Here is a 14,472-nt window from a genome sequence, read left to right on the forward strand (position 1 = left end):
CCTCTGCTCTGAGGCAACTCTGGCTCTGCCCTGATCCAGCCACAGGGCAGTTCCTGCCTCCGGGTACCTGTTTCCACATCTCTAGAGTGGGAGTCCTGAAACGTCCACCCAAAGCATGTCGTGAACACCGAAGCAACGTGACAGGAGGCCCTGGTAGGAAGCCACCCGCTTGATGGTGACCAGGTACGGGAGGAGGGCTAACATCTTCCATGGCCAGGCAGACCTCAGTGGGGAAGCTGTAGCCCACATGGTATGGGGGTGTCTGACTTCACTCCTAGTCTGAGCTGTGATGAAGGTGGAGTGGCCCACACAGCTCTGGGTCTCAGTTCCGCGAAGCCTGTGAGTGGACCTAGTTGGAACTGGGACAGAAAACGGAGATCCTTTGAGTCTCAGATCCCTGCATCCCCTGCTGCAGCGCAAGGTGCACAAGTCAGAACACAAGCACGGGGCTATAGCATGGCCCCGCTGGGCAGGGGGATCTTGTAGCCACTGCGCAGGAGCACAAGGCAGGCACCCAGCCCTAAGGCCCCTGCCAGCAACACAGCACCCAGGGCCTTGAGGAAGGAAGTCCTGGTCCGGGTGAAGGAGCCGGGGGCCATGATGCCAAGCAGGGCGGTGCTGACGGTTAGTGTATAGAGGATGGACACTCCTGTGTTGAGGGCCACGATCTTCCCGAACTTGGCAAATGGGGCGATGATGCAGAAGAAGAGTGGGACGGTGGCGATGACAGTGGTGAGGGCACTGGACACAATGGCCACACCAACATGCCGAACAGCCTCCAGTGTCCTCCATTGGCGCTGAGAGCTGGCATCCTAAAGAGGCGGGAGTGGGATGGGGGAAGAGAGAGAGAGAGGCGGGGGAGGAGGGAGGGAGGGAGGGAGAGAGAGAGAGAGAGAGAAAGAGAGAGAGAGAGAGAGAGAGAGAGGCTGAGCACACTGTGGACAACAGACCTGGGGCTTGACTTTGGAGCATGTGAGCACACACTGTTGCCTTAGACTTGTTCCCATCCCATGCACACAGGATGTAGGCCAGGAGGGTATGCGGAGTGAGTCCTCAAAAATGGGGGATCTGATTGGAGTTATTCCGTTCTTTTAACCAAAAAACGGAATTAAAAGCACAGCTGACTTAATTTTTTTTTGTCACCATTTAATCAGCCTTTACTTTAAACCAGGGAAAAAACAAAACGGAGGGCAGTAAGCTTTAGTTGTCAACTTGACACGGCCTGGAATTACCTGGAGGGATAATCTTAAGGAGGGATTATCTACATTGGGTTGGGCTGTGGGGGATTGCTAACAGGTGTGGGAACAGGTGGCCCTACCGTGGGTGGCACCATTCCCCAGGCAGGGGGATCCTGAACTGTGGAGTGGTGGACAAGTCAAGCACAAGCAAGCAAGAGAGAGCATGCATTCATTTTCTTTCTGCTCTAGACTGAAGAAGTAAGTGACTGATGTCTTGAGTTTCTGCTCCGACCTGCCCATAATGATGGTCTATAAAGTGGAATTAGGAGTCACACCAACCCGTCTTCCTCTAAAGTGCTTTTTGTCGGGGGTACGTTATCACAGCAATAGACATTTAACTAGAACAACTCTGATCCCAACCCCCTCCTTTAGGTCTACAGTAAGCTTTGGCTGTCGCTACACCATTGGAGGGCTGCAGGGCTGTGGTCTCATGACCGGAAACACACCCCATGCACTGCAGCTGCTGGTGGAGACACTGAAGTCTTGGGAAGAGCTCCAAGGACGCAGCTTGCTTATACTGTCAGTACGGGATGTCCATCTGTCCTTATGGGCCCTCCCATTGCCCCAAAGTGGGAGGTGAGTCAGGAGTCAGGCACACCAGGACTGCTTACCTCAGCCTGGTGTGGGGGTAGGTTCTCCCCAGCCAGCAAGTAGCCTTCTACCAGATGGACACAATAATCCACAGAGGAGCCAACCAGGATGGAGAGGGAGATTGCTTCCACCGCACCCATCTCCCAGCCACTCCAGTACATGATGGTCACCACGAGGCAGACGATGCCTGTTAGAGGGACAGCAAGGGTGACAGCTTAGACCTTTTCCTGACTGTGTGGTCCTGGGAACATCTTGAGTCAGGAGAGATGATGGTGGTCAGTGTCAGAGGGAAGGGAAGGGATGAGGAAGGAGGCAGGTACACAACGTGCCACTCATCTAAATGATGCTGCAGAGAGATACCTTGGCTCCACTGACACAGACGCGCCATTTCTGTGTGTCACGGTCACATAATGCCAAGCCAAGGGTCTTTTATTTTGTATGGGTGAGAATGGCGACCAGGCCTTTGCTAAGACTCGATGGCCAGAGGCTCAGTGGAACGTGGAGCTTTGAGGACCTGAGCATCCCTTACCTGGTCCCACTTGTACCAGCTTGGCCCACTGTTCCATAGCCACAATACCCACACCTGGCCCGTTGCCTCCCACCATGCACCCTGGCTGATCTAGTTTCTGGTGTACCGTCACCCTGGCACACATACCTAGGATACTCAGAAGTACAGGCAACAAGAGCAGGACGTGGGTGGTGAACACGGCCACCGCAGCCACGCAGATGAGCAGGGAGAGGACCAGGCCATACAGGGCACTCTGTACCCCTGCAAGGTAGGAGAGAGGGGGACTCAAGGGGCTGCCGGGGGAAGAGACTGCAGCTCCCCTTGCCCCCAATACAGAAGTTACCAGGGTTGTACAAAGGGGCAGTCACAGCCAGCTTGGCCACCCTGGGGTGTGGGGCTTCCCAGAGTCTCTCTCCAGGGCAGCAAGGTTTGCCCATGGGTGAATTTTATTTGGAGTTTAAGGAGTTAAACAGGCCCCCAGAGAAGGAGTGGCCCCTAGGAAGGGCCATGACACACTTTTAAAATTATTACTCTGTGTGTGTGTGTGTGTGCGCGCGCGCGCGCGCGCGCGTGTGCCCATGTGCTACAGCACACGTATACAGGCCAGAGGGCTTTGTGCCATCAGTTCTCCTCTTCCACCATGGGGCTTGGGGATTGACTCAGACCATCAGGCTTGCATAGCAAGTGCTTTGATCTACTGAGCTGCCTTGCTGGCCTGAATGTTACTTTCTGGGTGGCTAAATTTAAGATCACACATGGACAGCTGTCACCAGCAGGGGAGGATCCACACTCTGGCCTCTCATCAGCAGCCTCGTGGCTGCATCGTGCTTCCATGGGGGTTCTGAGCCAGGACTCGGGTTAACAGAAGAGTAGTATAGACAGGCCACCCCATGTCCTGGACGTGGGTGGGTAGCAGCCCCTGTGTGGCTACACACCACCTGGCCTGGGGGAGGGTTGGCCTCCCACCCACCTATGATCTCCATGAAGATTTGCTTCCAGTGTTCACAGGTCTGGAAGCCCCGTCGCAGGGCTGAGCCCTCGGGGAAGGTCTGTAGCTGCTGCCGGAGGAAGCTCTCCCAACGCAGATAGTCCGAATAGGTCTGGAAGGAGGACTTGCCCTTGTATGTGGTCTGCAGGGGACACAGGCTGGTGAGACTAATGGGTCTTCTTGCTCATCCTAGGGACAGCTACTCAGTGGCCACCCGGGGAGGGTGTCCTGTGAGGATGTGGGTGCTGAGCCATGCCCCATCCATGGCCAGGAGCTCAGGACCAATTATAATACTCTTAGACCCTTCCATGCCCCCTTGTGCCACCATCTGCCTATTCAGGAAGCCTCTCCACATGATCCTAAGACTAGCTAGGGTCCATCTCCTCTGAGAAGCTTTCTCTGCTCAAGATGGGCCTCCTCTGGGCTCTCAAGAACAGAGCACCCCTCCCACACCCCCCCCCCATACTTCCTCACAGCTCTCAGCACATCTTGTCAGATGCTTGCGTCTTAGCTGAGGGTGCACGCACACCAGGCCTTAGGCAGCCTGCTAACTCACTGTGCACAGCCCTAAGGAGGACCCAGTTCTGTTTGTGCTATGAAGCCGCTTCAGCATGTGCATGCACAGATGTGTGTGCACGAGTGTGTGCATGCGTATGTGCGTGTGTGCCTGTGCGCCCGTGCACTAAGGGTCAGTTGGAAGGGGCTGCCCTGGTGGATGGTTGAGATGATCAAGGACATCTCTGGTTTCAAGGTGGCTGTGGTGCATCAGTCTGAAAGAAGGAAGGCAGCCCACCACAGGCTGCAATGTGGAGGGACCTTGAAGGACATCATGCCCATGAAAAGGACAAGTCTGTATGATTCCATTTATATGATATATTTAGTGTAGTTAAACACAGAAAGTAGAATGGAGGTTGCCAAGGGCTGGGGGGAAGGGTAGGGACGTGGTGCTTAATGGGAACAGAGGATCCATTAAAGTTTTACAGATGGATGATAGCAGTGACAGTCCAACAGTGACAATGTACTTTTCCTTTTTCTTGAGACAGGGTCTCACCATGAGGCCCTGGCTGGCTAGGAATTCCCTACATAGACTGGGCTGGCCTTGTACTCACAGAAATCTACTTGCCTCTGCTGCCTTCCAAGTGCTGGGGTTAAAGGTGTCACCATGCCCAGTTGCCAATGTTTTTAATGCCACAAAAATGGCTAAAATGGCGGGATGGCCAAACTCTACTGTCACTTTGACAGGATTTAGAGTCACCGAGGATTGGATGAGGCACATCTCTGGATATATATACAGGCCATTTTTTTGGGATTTTGGAAGACCAGAAAGCAGAAAGGAATGTGGACAGTAAAGACTGTGTGCTTGAAGATTCAGATGGGAGCAAACGATTAGGGAATTAGACCAGAGTCCATTCATATTATGGTCTGGCAAAAAACCAAAACAACAACAACAAACCCCAAAGCGTTATCTACGTCTTGTCTATGTCCCTGTGATGGGCAACTGTAATTGTCAATCTGAAGTAATCTATAGCCACCTGACAAGAAGCTCTCAGGAGCTGCCTGCGTCAGGTGGGCCTGGAGGCTCATCCATGGGAGGATTATCTTGACTGTATTAACTGAGATAAAACCTACTCACTGGGGGTGGCACCAGCATCTGGGGGGAGAGGTTTGAGCTGTGTAAGAAAGAGCATAGAGGCGAGGAGCTGGAGAGATGGCTGAGTGGTTAAGAGCACTGGCTGCTCTTGCGGAGGAGCTGGGCTTTATTCCCAGCACCCACAAAGTGGGTCACAACCATCTGTAACTACAGTTCCAGGGCATCTAATGCCCTCTTCTGGCCCCTGTGGGCACTGAATATATGTGGTGTACAGGCATACATGCTGGCAAAACACCTATACAAACATAATAATAATAATAAATTAATAATAATAATAATCATATCTTAAAGAGTGGACAAATACAAGCATATATGCATTCATGGTGAACTAAACGATTTGAAGTCGTGAGCCAGATAAATCTTTTCTTTTGTAAGTTCCCTCCCTCCCTTCTTCCCTCCCTCCCTCCCTCCTTCCTTCCTTCCTTCTTTCCTTCCTCCCTCCCTCCTTCCCTCCCTCCCTTTGGCATCAACAACAAAAAGCCAACCAATACAGACACTAAGTTTTTTTTTTTTTTTTTACAATGTTTTACCAAAAGTAAAGAAGGAACATCCTGCCTGGAACTTTGACTCAGACCTTGTATCAGCCTGGGATTCTTCTCACTGGGTTAGGGCTCTCCAGTCACATGATCTGCATCAGAGACTTTGTGGTTTGTAGTAACACTGACCATGGGAGACCACACGAGGGGCCTGAGGGACAGGTGCTCCCTCCCACTTTTCACCTGGTCTTATTTTTGACACTCCCTGCGAAGTGTGTTATTTCTTGTGGGGCTGTGTCTCTGTAACATCCAAAGTGGGCAGGGAAAGGCTTAAATTATTTTTAAAGATTTATTTATTTTATGTATGTGGATATTTTATCTACCTGTACACCAGAAGAGGCCATCTGATCCTATGAGACTACCATTATAGATGGTTGTGAGCCACCATGTGGGTGCTGGGAATTGAACTTAGAACCTCTGAAAGAGCAGCCAGTGCTCTTACCTGCTGAACCATGTCTCCAGCCCCAGCCCCCCTTTTGAGATAGGGTTTCTCTGTGTAACCCTGGCTGTCCTGGAGCTCACTCTGTTGTCCAGGCTAGCCTTAAACTCAGACACTCAGAGATGTGTCTGCCTCTGTCTCCGGGGTGCTGGTATTAAAGCTGCCATCACTCAGCTAGGGGAAGGCTTATTTAAGCCCTGTTTTGTAGGTGGAGAATAAGGGGCCAGAGGAAACTGGGATCTGATCTATAACGTCATCCAATCACACCAGGGCCAGGTAAAGATCAGATTCCTGGTCTGCAATGGAGTCAGCAGATACCTTGTCAAGCCCGAGATACTGGAGTGCCAGGTCTCGGGAGGCCAGGTCGGGTGATGCGACTGTGTGTGTGTCTGTCTATACATGTTCCTATACACCTCCCTTGGCAGATCCAGGGAACATAAAGATGACAGTGTGTGTGTGTGTGGGGGGGGGTTCCTGGTCTCCCTTTATCCCCACAGATGGTTTCGTCTGTGTGGTAGAAAAGATGATGATGTGTAGTCAAATGAGGGTGGGCGGTGCTTACCAATGACAATTACTAGCTTTGTACCTCAGACCAACGCCTGGGCAACTTTCTCTGGTCTGGGCTGAGAGACAGGAGTGGAAGGGACATATGTTTAAGGTGATCACACTAGGCAGGGCCCCCGGTCTCACCGACTCGAAGGCCATGGAGATCCACTGTACACGGCCCTCCTTGACACCCACTGCCCCATGGGATAGCTGCCCTGGCAGCAGGTTGGGCTCAGGCAGCTCCTTGCACTCAGGGTGCAACATTTGCAGGAAGGAAGAGATGCTGTACCCTGTAGGGAGATGCAGGAGGAGGTTGTGGCAGGAAAAGCAGCCAATCCCACACATCACACCTGGGCGTGCACACTCACCTGCCTCTCAAGCTTCCAAAGTGGTTGCAAACATGGAACAGTGTCATTGAGAGACCTACAACCCATACTTGCCACTGAGGTGGAAAGTAATATTGTGGGGCCAGGCACTGAAGTCAGGTAGTCCTCGGACCAGCCACATGCCTTGCCCTCAATTTTGGAAGAGCGCCCCCTGGAGGTACTCCTATATGTTGAGCCAGTACGCCCCTGCAGCATTCACTTTTAAGCCTGTGCATTTCTGGGAAAACATCTGTACAGAGCTGTGAGCGCTGTATGGGCACACTCCAGCACAGACACCCAAACGCTAGGCACGCACTATCAAGCTGTATCATGTGGACCATGGCCTCACAGCCTCCCCAGCCTTAACCACACATACCTGATGGCAAGCACTGGGCCCCGCCTGGCTTCACCAGCTCCGAGTTGCCCGCGATGGCCTTGCAGAGGCGACACAGGTGCCCGATTTCTTTGAAGAGGTCAAAGCTGCTGTCGTAGACGACGCTGCCCTTTCCCAAGGAGACACACCGGCCCAGGCACTCAGTGAGTTGCAGACTCAATCCCAGGCCCCCCTTCCCCACTGTGGGGACAGACCCTGCAGCACCCCCCCCCTTTTCTGTGTTACCAGCATGTCACACTCTCACGTGGACACCCACAATTCCCTTTGCTCTGCCCCTTTGGTGCCTCTGATCCAGTAATAGCTCACCCTGTATCCCCCCGTTTTCTGTTCTCTCTCTCAGCTGGACTTAGTGGACTCCTTTGCTCCCAGCCAGCTCTATCTTGCCTGCCTGTTCCTTCCTCAGGCTCCCACCCCCACTCTGAATGTGGACAGTATCCATGCAGAAAGACAGACATCACCTTCTTCTTTTCATGCCTGTGCCCAACCCAAATGACCACCTATAGTGACATTGTAAGTACACTTGTCAGGCCTTTCAGTTATTCATGGTCAGCGATGTCAACATACAGACCCCACCCTAGAGGACGGCAGCCAGGGTGGGTCCCCAAATGTACCCATACTCCTGAGTAACTCTCAATCATTTCTGCTCAGCCCTCCAGGGGGAACAATGCTCCCCCAGAGGCCTGTGGGCTGGAGGAGCTGTGTAGAAGTCAAGAATGCATGTGAAGAGCTGGCCTGGCAGGCCATACACATGTGACTGTTTTCAAGTTTCTGTCACAGCTGGGGCCCTTCCATATCTGCCCAAAGTGGCCATACCGGGTCCCCGATAACGTGGTTGTCCATCTGCTGGGTGCGGTTGATGCCGACGATGCCGAAGACCACGAAGACCATGGCCCCTGTATCCACCAGCGGTCTCACTGCTGGCTTCCCGCAGCCTGTGTTCACACAAGGATTGAAGCCAAAGGTGGCAGAGATGCGGGCCTTGGGAACTGCAGGAGGGGGTTCAGAGCCAACACTGAGGGTGGGGCCCAGGCTTCTGAGGCTCCTCCCCTCGATCCCCCCCCAGGGGTGTGCCCCCACAAGTACCTTTGTCACTAGGCACATAGAAGAAGCCTTTGGTGGGCCCATCAGGGCTGGAGCTGAGCAAGCACCCGGGTGGCGTCACACACAGGCGCCCGTGGAAGGGGGGCTTGTGAGACTGAGCAAAGTAGAGCTTCCTGTGGAGGCAGGGAGGCCAGGCTGAGTTGGGAAGGCCAAGAAAAATCAGAGGTGGTGAGATGCGGCACCCTGGCTGGGCTTGGAAGTTCAGGAAAGGGCGTGGCAGGGCAAGGTAAAAGAGGCCACTTCCGGGGCCAGGGAGGGTGGGGACCAAGCTGGGCTCCCCCAGGCCTGGGGTCTGGAGGCTTCTGGTTAGTTCTTCCTCTGTTATGGCCAACCTGACCCTGATCAAGCCCCTTCCCTCTGGTTCTCGGTCTCCCACACTGGCACAAGAGGGGAGGAAGCACAGGTGTCCTGTTTAAAACTGTCCTCCAGAGTTCAGGGAGAACCTAGGGCCAGCCTTAGCATCCTCCACAGCAGCCTATTGGGCCACTGCAACCTGAGGAGTCAAGGAGCCTTGAGTTTGCTATTGGCTTCTAGTTTCTTCTAGTTTACCCAGGAAAATGCCAGGCCCCAGGCCATGGCTATGCATATAGAACAATCCCAGCCTCAGAACCCAGGAGCAGACAGTCCACCCAGAGACAAGGGATGCTCAGGTGGAAAGGACCCAGCTAGAGCCACCTCACCACCTACTCCAAGTAGAGTGGGGAGCTGGATGCCCCAAAGCCAGATCCTTGTCAGACCACAGTCTGCAGGTAGCACACGTAGTGTAGGCCTGGAATGGAGGCTGGGTTGTTCCTGGGTATGGATACTAGTCTGCCAGGATGCTGTTGCCACTCGGTAGCTGCCCATCTCCCAGGGAGGTGCTCGCTACCCCATCCTGCCCCTAGCATGCTGACACACAGTACACATTGGGTGCTTGTAAAATTACTGGCTGGATACTTGGATAGTGGATACTTCTTACCTGAAAAATAAGGTTGTGTTCATAACAAAAGGGTATAAAGCCTGGGACAAGACTGCGCTGGGAGCTGGGCGGTGGTGGCGCACACCTTTAATCTCAGCACGTGGGAGGCAGAGGCAGGCGGATCTCTGTGAGTTCGAGGCCAGCCTGGTTTACAAAGTGAGTCCAGGACCAGGACAGCTAAGGCTACACAGAGAAACCCTGACTCAAAACACACACACACACACACACACACACACACACACACACACACACACACACACAAACAAAAAACAAAACAAAAGACTGCCCTGGGGACTTGGGACTCCATGAGGTGGAGAACATAGCTCTCATTATTCAGGAAAAAAATGAGGCACCCACCGAGTGCCATGGGGTGGACATGAGTATGAAGTAGCAACTACAACAGACACAACCTGTGCCGCTCCCCAGCAGTCCAGGGAAGCAGTCCAGGAAGCCCAGGAAGCCCTCTGCTTACTAGGAGTGGGTGAGAGCCTTGGACAGGAAGTGTGGCACACACTCATCCAGTCAGAAGAGACCTACTGAATGTCTGCCATGTGTCAGACACCACACGATGTGCTGGGTGAAGACAGAATGACTCCTCAGAGTGCCCTAAAGGGACTGGACAGGCTGCAGGCGAGATCAACATGACTGCAGGTGGCAACTGGGTCAGAAACAGCCACAGGTGCTGCACAGAGAGTCTGAGAGGGGTGATGTCAGACAGGGCAGGGACTCTGTGGCGTTAGGCTAAAAGCTTGAATCTGGAGGAGTAAGGCTCCGGAGGACAGGAGGAGAATGCTCTGGGTACAGGGAACGAATGCCAAGGTCCTGAGGTGAATCCAGGGGTTGGCTATCGTAACCCTGCAGAGCTGACCAGAAAAATGGCAAACTGGAGAGTGTGTCCCCCTCATTCCCCACCTCAGAGAAGGGGGGGCGGGGAGAGAGAAGCAAAGTGAAACAATAGTATAGTGGTCGGGGCACCATATCTGCACGGCTCTTACCGCGTATGCTGTTGCTCCTTGGTGGCCACGTAAAAGCTGAAGTCAAACTTCCAGCCCCTCTTGGCATCACAGGCCAAGGCCGTCACCATCCACTTGCGGGAGGGGCTCGCCGCCTGGAGCAGCCCTACTGTAGACATACAAGCGGTCAGCTTCTTGGTGAAGTCACCAAAAGGCGCTCTATACACCTAAGCAGTGGGTTGACAGAGACAAGACACGTGACTCGGGGAGGCTGCCTCGGCCTGCCCGGCCTCAAGGTCTGTCCCCTCCCTCCTTGACCTGTCTCCCACCCTGCCCTGGTTCCCAGAGCTCAGAGGCCTAGATCTGAAATCGAAAGGCAACTCCTCCTCTCTCCCTTTGCTCCCTTTCTCTCCGAACCTCATTTCCCTTCCAGCAGAAATCAGTGGGCTAGCCCTAACTTGACGTGACTGGGAAGAGAGTTTAAATTCTGAAGGACTGTCTACACTGGGTTGGCCTGTGGACATGCCTGGGGGAGATGTCTCAAGTTAACTGATTGGGGAAGGCCCAGCCCACCGTGGGCAGCACCATTCCCTAGACGTGTGTGTGTGTGTGTGTGTGTGTGTGTGTGCAGAACAGTATAAGAACAGAGAAACAGAGCTGAGTACAAACAAGCAAGTGAGCACCGAGGCATGCATTTCTCTCTGCTCTTTACTGTGGTGTGATGGGACTATCTGTTTAGCTGTTCCAAGTTCTTGCCTTGCTTTTCCCCCCAGTGATGAACTGTAACCTAGAATTTATAAGCTGAAATAACCCCTTTCTCCCCTAAATTGCTTCTCATTGAGGGTAATTTTATCACAGCAAGAGAAATGAAACTAGGATACTAGGTGGCTTCTCGGGACAGGTTCTGTGCCTGGATCTAAGGACTGAGCCTAGGCAGGATGGGCAAGGCCCTGCCCTTGAGGAGTTGGCAGTGGAGACGGTGTCAGATTCCAGCTGAGCCAGATTCAGTCAGACGGGACCATTGGGCGAGAGAAGTGGTAGGGGAGAAGGGAAGCCAGGCAGGGCTGTGGGGGGACGGGTTACATTTGTGATGGAGGAGACAAATATGAACAGGTAGGTTCCGTGACAGTCCCCTGGATGGTGGGAAGGGTTAAAGGAACACGAATGATCCCGTCGAGGGGACATCGAGTCTGGATGTGGCCATGAGAGGCCGCTGTCTGCTGGGCATGTCTCTTTGCTACAGGAGGAACTCTGAGCTGCCAGCGTGGCCAGTTACTGCATTCCAGCTGTCAGGTGGTGCACAGCTCTGGTCCCCTGTATATAAACAGGTCTGTGTGGATGCAGACCCTGTCCCACATCTGACTGCTATGGGCTGGTCCTCATGTGCCTGGAGCATCTCCATCCTTAAGGGCCCTACTCCCTGCCTACATGGCCAGTATCCACCAGTACGGCACCAACAGCCCCCCACCCCCTCAGTGCCTGACTTTATGACAGCCTAGGCTCACCTGGAAGGATGGCACCTCTCCATCTCCAGGGGACACGGCTTGCCAGGGGGCAGGTAGGCTGGCATTGAGGGAAAACCTGTAGACAGCCGGATGGCCTTTGCTCTTCACTTTGGAGACGTACACGGTGCTCATGGACTCTGGGGATAAGCAAGGGATGGAAGAGGAGCCTCGGTATGTGGCAGAAACCCACCTTGTTCTGATGGTCCAGGAGCCGAGCACCCGTCTAGGGCTCATCCTCAGGTGATGCTGTCCCTTTCTATGTGAGAATGATGGGAGGAGATGGTCATGGGGTGGGGGTGGTGCCGGCGGAGGGAGATGTGATGATGGTTATGGGATATGATGGTGAGAAGTAATGTTCGTGATGGGATGGCGGCAGCGATGGTAGGAGGTGATGGTCACAGGACAGTAGGAATGAGCAGTGGGAGGTGATGGTTATGGGATGGGATGGTGGCAGTGATGGTAGGAGGTGGTGATCATACGATGGGATGGTGGTAGCGATGGTCACGGGACTGGGTGGTGACACTGACGGTGGCAGGTGAGGATAACAGGGTGGGGTAGTGCCAAAGACGGTGGGAGGTGGCAATGGTCACACATGGAGTCACACCAACGATGGTGGGAGATACCAGCAACGAAGCAGGGCAGGGTTGCCATCAACGGGACACGGTGTGAAAGGTAGGCTAGGTCTGTTAACGACAATGGTGGAAACAGCTGGGGACAGGGATAAACATAATTGTCCACTGGGGCTACATCCCCTTTTTAATGGAGACGCCAAGAGTCAAGGTTCAGGACACCCCCACACTGACTCTCAGGATGGCTTTGGTGACCAGGGCAGGCTCACGAAGGCTGCAGTAGGCAGAAGAAGCCTTGAGTTCTAGTCAAGGAGGGTTGCTGAGATGGTGGGTGAGGGTGCTGAATTTTCCATATGCTGCCCCTTAAATGACCCAAGGACACAGGTTCTGGATGTCCTGCTTTCCATGTAGAGTCAGACATGAGAGGACTCACCCTGTGCAGTGGCCTCAGGCCGGCTGGCCCAGGAAGCCCCGGAACCTCGCTTCTTCTTCTCCAGCGATGTCCTGATATTGTTCTGCAGGCTGTGGGGTTTCTCCTGGAACAGACCTGCCCCGCCCCCACACTGAGTCAGGGACATGGGAGCCCCTTTGGCCGTGACTTGATGGGCAAGGAGGACAGGCCAGGGTCCGTAAAGGGCCCAGAGGCTGGAGGGAGTGATATCAGTGGTTTGAAGGAGACTTAACAGAACCAAGGAAAACATAAAATGTTTATTGTGCCTCCCATCTGGAGGATGACATGCTGGCGATGTCCCTTTGTGCCTGCTGGGCCTCGATTTCCCAGTTCTATCAGGTGAGGATAAAACGCTCTGTTGCAGCACTACAGACGAAAGTTGTTGCTGTTGTGTTTTTTTTAAAAAAGCTTCTTAAAGAGTGTTTATATTTTATGTTAAAATTAATGTGGTAAATATATTAAATATTTATATTATAATAACATAATATTAGCAGTGGGACTGGGAGGAAAAGAGGACAGGAGCTGGAATTGGACTGTAAAGTGATTACATAAATAAAATTTAAAAATAAAAATAAAAAAACAAGCTTTTTTTTTAAACTAAGAGAAACTTCACACATTAAAATAGCAGTCCTCACAGCCATCCTGAGGTTGGGGTTACTAACCTCACTAGCAGAGGGGAAAGCTGTGGTTTTGGGGACCAAGAAGTGAGGGGAGTCCAGGAGAGGCTGCCCCTTTGTAAAAATCATAGCCCTCTTTGCTGCCACACCAAAGGTCTCCCTAGAAAGAGATTCAGTGTGGCTTACAGTGGGTACAGGGGTTGAGGCGGCTTTCCTTCACATGGCTGCTCTGGTGTCTGTGCAGCTGGGAAGTGGAGGTGGCAGGGGACAGGCAGGAGGTCCCTGGGACTGTGTGTTAGGATTGTAGAGCTGCTCTGACCCCTGGTGGGGACCTGGGGGCTGAGGTGGGGCTGGCTATGAAAAGCTAGCCTCTGGGTACCTGTCAGAGCTCGGTCTGTTATCATGCATTCAGCTCCTGCCAGGACCAAGGGCAAGGCTGGGTTAATGGGAACAATGCCCTAATTAAGTGGAGGCGATTACAGCAGTGGCAGGCGGGGCTCCTCTCCTGAGCAGCAGGCATTCAGTTCAGTTAAGCAGTCTCTCCTTTACCTTTTTACCAACTCGGTTTGACACTTGCCCACCCTTGCTCCACTGCCCCCTGACTCTCCCTGCTAGACACCTGGAAAGCCAGGCCTTCCCATCTTGTTTATCACAATGCCTGCTGTGTGTCATCGTCCAAACAGGTATCAAACCATTCCCAAAACTGTGACTCTTCAGCTCCTCCATGACTCTTCTAGAGTAGGCGGCAGCCTCCTGTCCACCTCCATCTGGTCCACCAACCCTAATCCCCCCAGAACCCTGCTTGTCCCATCAAAGGACTGGTCTCAGCTCCCACAACCACCCCCTCACACTTGGCTGTGCTCTTCAGCATCTCCACCGCTGCCCTCAGCCTGGAGCCTTCCTTCCTTGCCCTTGGGAGCCTGGCCTGACTCACCTCCCCCCCCCCCCAGCCCCGTGCTCCCCCCTCCCCCATCTCCTTTGGGTCTGACTTATTCTTTTCCTTCCCAGCTTTATTAGTTTGATGATGTTCATTCTTTAAGTATCTGCTTAGACACTTCCTTA

General features: G+C 53.3%; 1 protein-coding gene across 1 annotated transcript in view; it reads right to left on the bottom strand.

Annotated features, from left to right (window-relative positions):
- Window positions 1-272: 272 nt before the first annotated feature.
- The window catches only part of Disp3 (dispatched RND transporter family member 3), a 48,689-nt gene continuing 34,489 nt past the window's right edge, over window positions 273-14,472 (bottom strand). The window contains exons 11-21 of the mRNA XM_051171775.1: window positions 12,776-12,889; window positions 11,774-11,910; window positions 10,311-10,495; window positions 8,340-8,470; window positions 8,070-8,242; window positions 7,239-7,365; window positions 6,642-6,787; window positions 3,308-3,467; window positions 2,485-2,598; window positions 1,850-2,016; window positions 273-812 (exon numbers count right to left, since the gene is read on the bottom strand). Of these exons, the coding sequence (XP_051027732.1) occupies window positions 450-812; window positions 1,850-2,016; window positions 2,485-2,598; window positions 3,308-3,467; window positions 6,642-6,787; window positions 7,239-7,365; window positions 8,070-8,242; window positions 8,340-8,470; window positions 10,311-10,495; window positions 11,774-11,910; window positions 12,776-12,889 (1,817 nt within the window). The 3' untranslated portion in view covers window positions 273-449. The remainder of the gene's footprint in view (window positions 813-1,849; window positions 2,017-2,484; window positions 2,599-3,307; window positions 3,468-6,641; window positions 6,788-7,238; window positions 7,366-8,069; window positions 8,243-8,339; window positions 8,471-10,310; window positions 10,496-11,773; window positions 11,911-12,775; window positions 12,890-14,472) is intronic.

This window comes from Acomys russatus, chromosome 29 (assembly GCF_903995435.1).
Source record: "Acomys russatus chromosome 29, mAcoRus1.1, whole genome shotgun sequence".
Classification (NCBI taxonomy): Eukaryota; Metazoa; Chordata; class Mammalia; order Rodentia; family Muridae; genus Acomys; species Acomys russatus.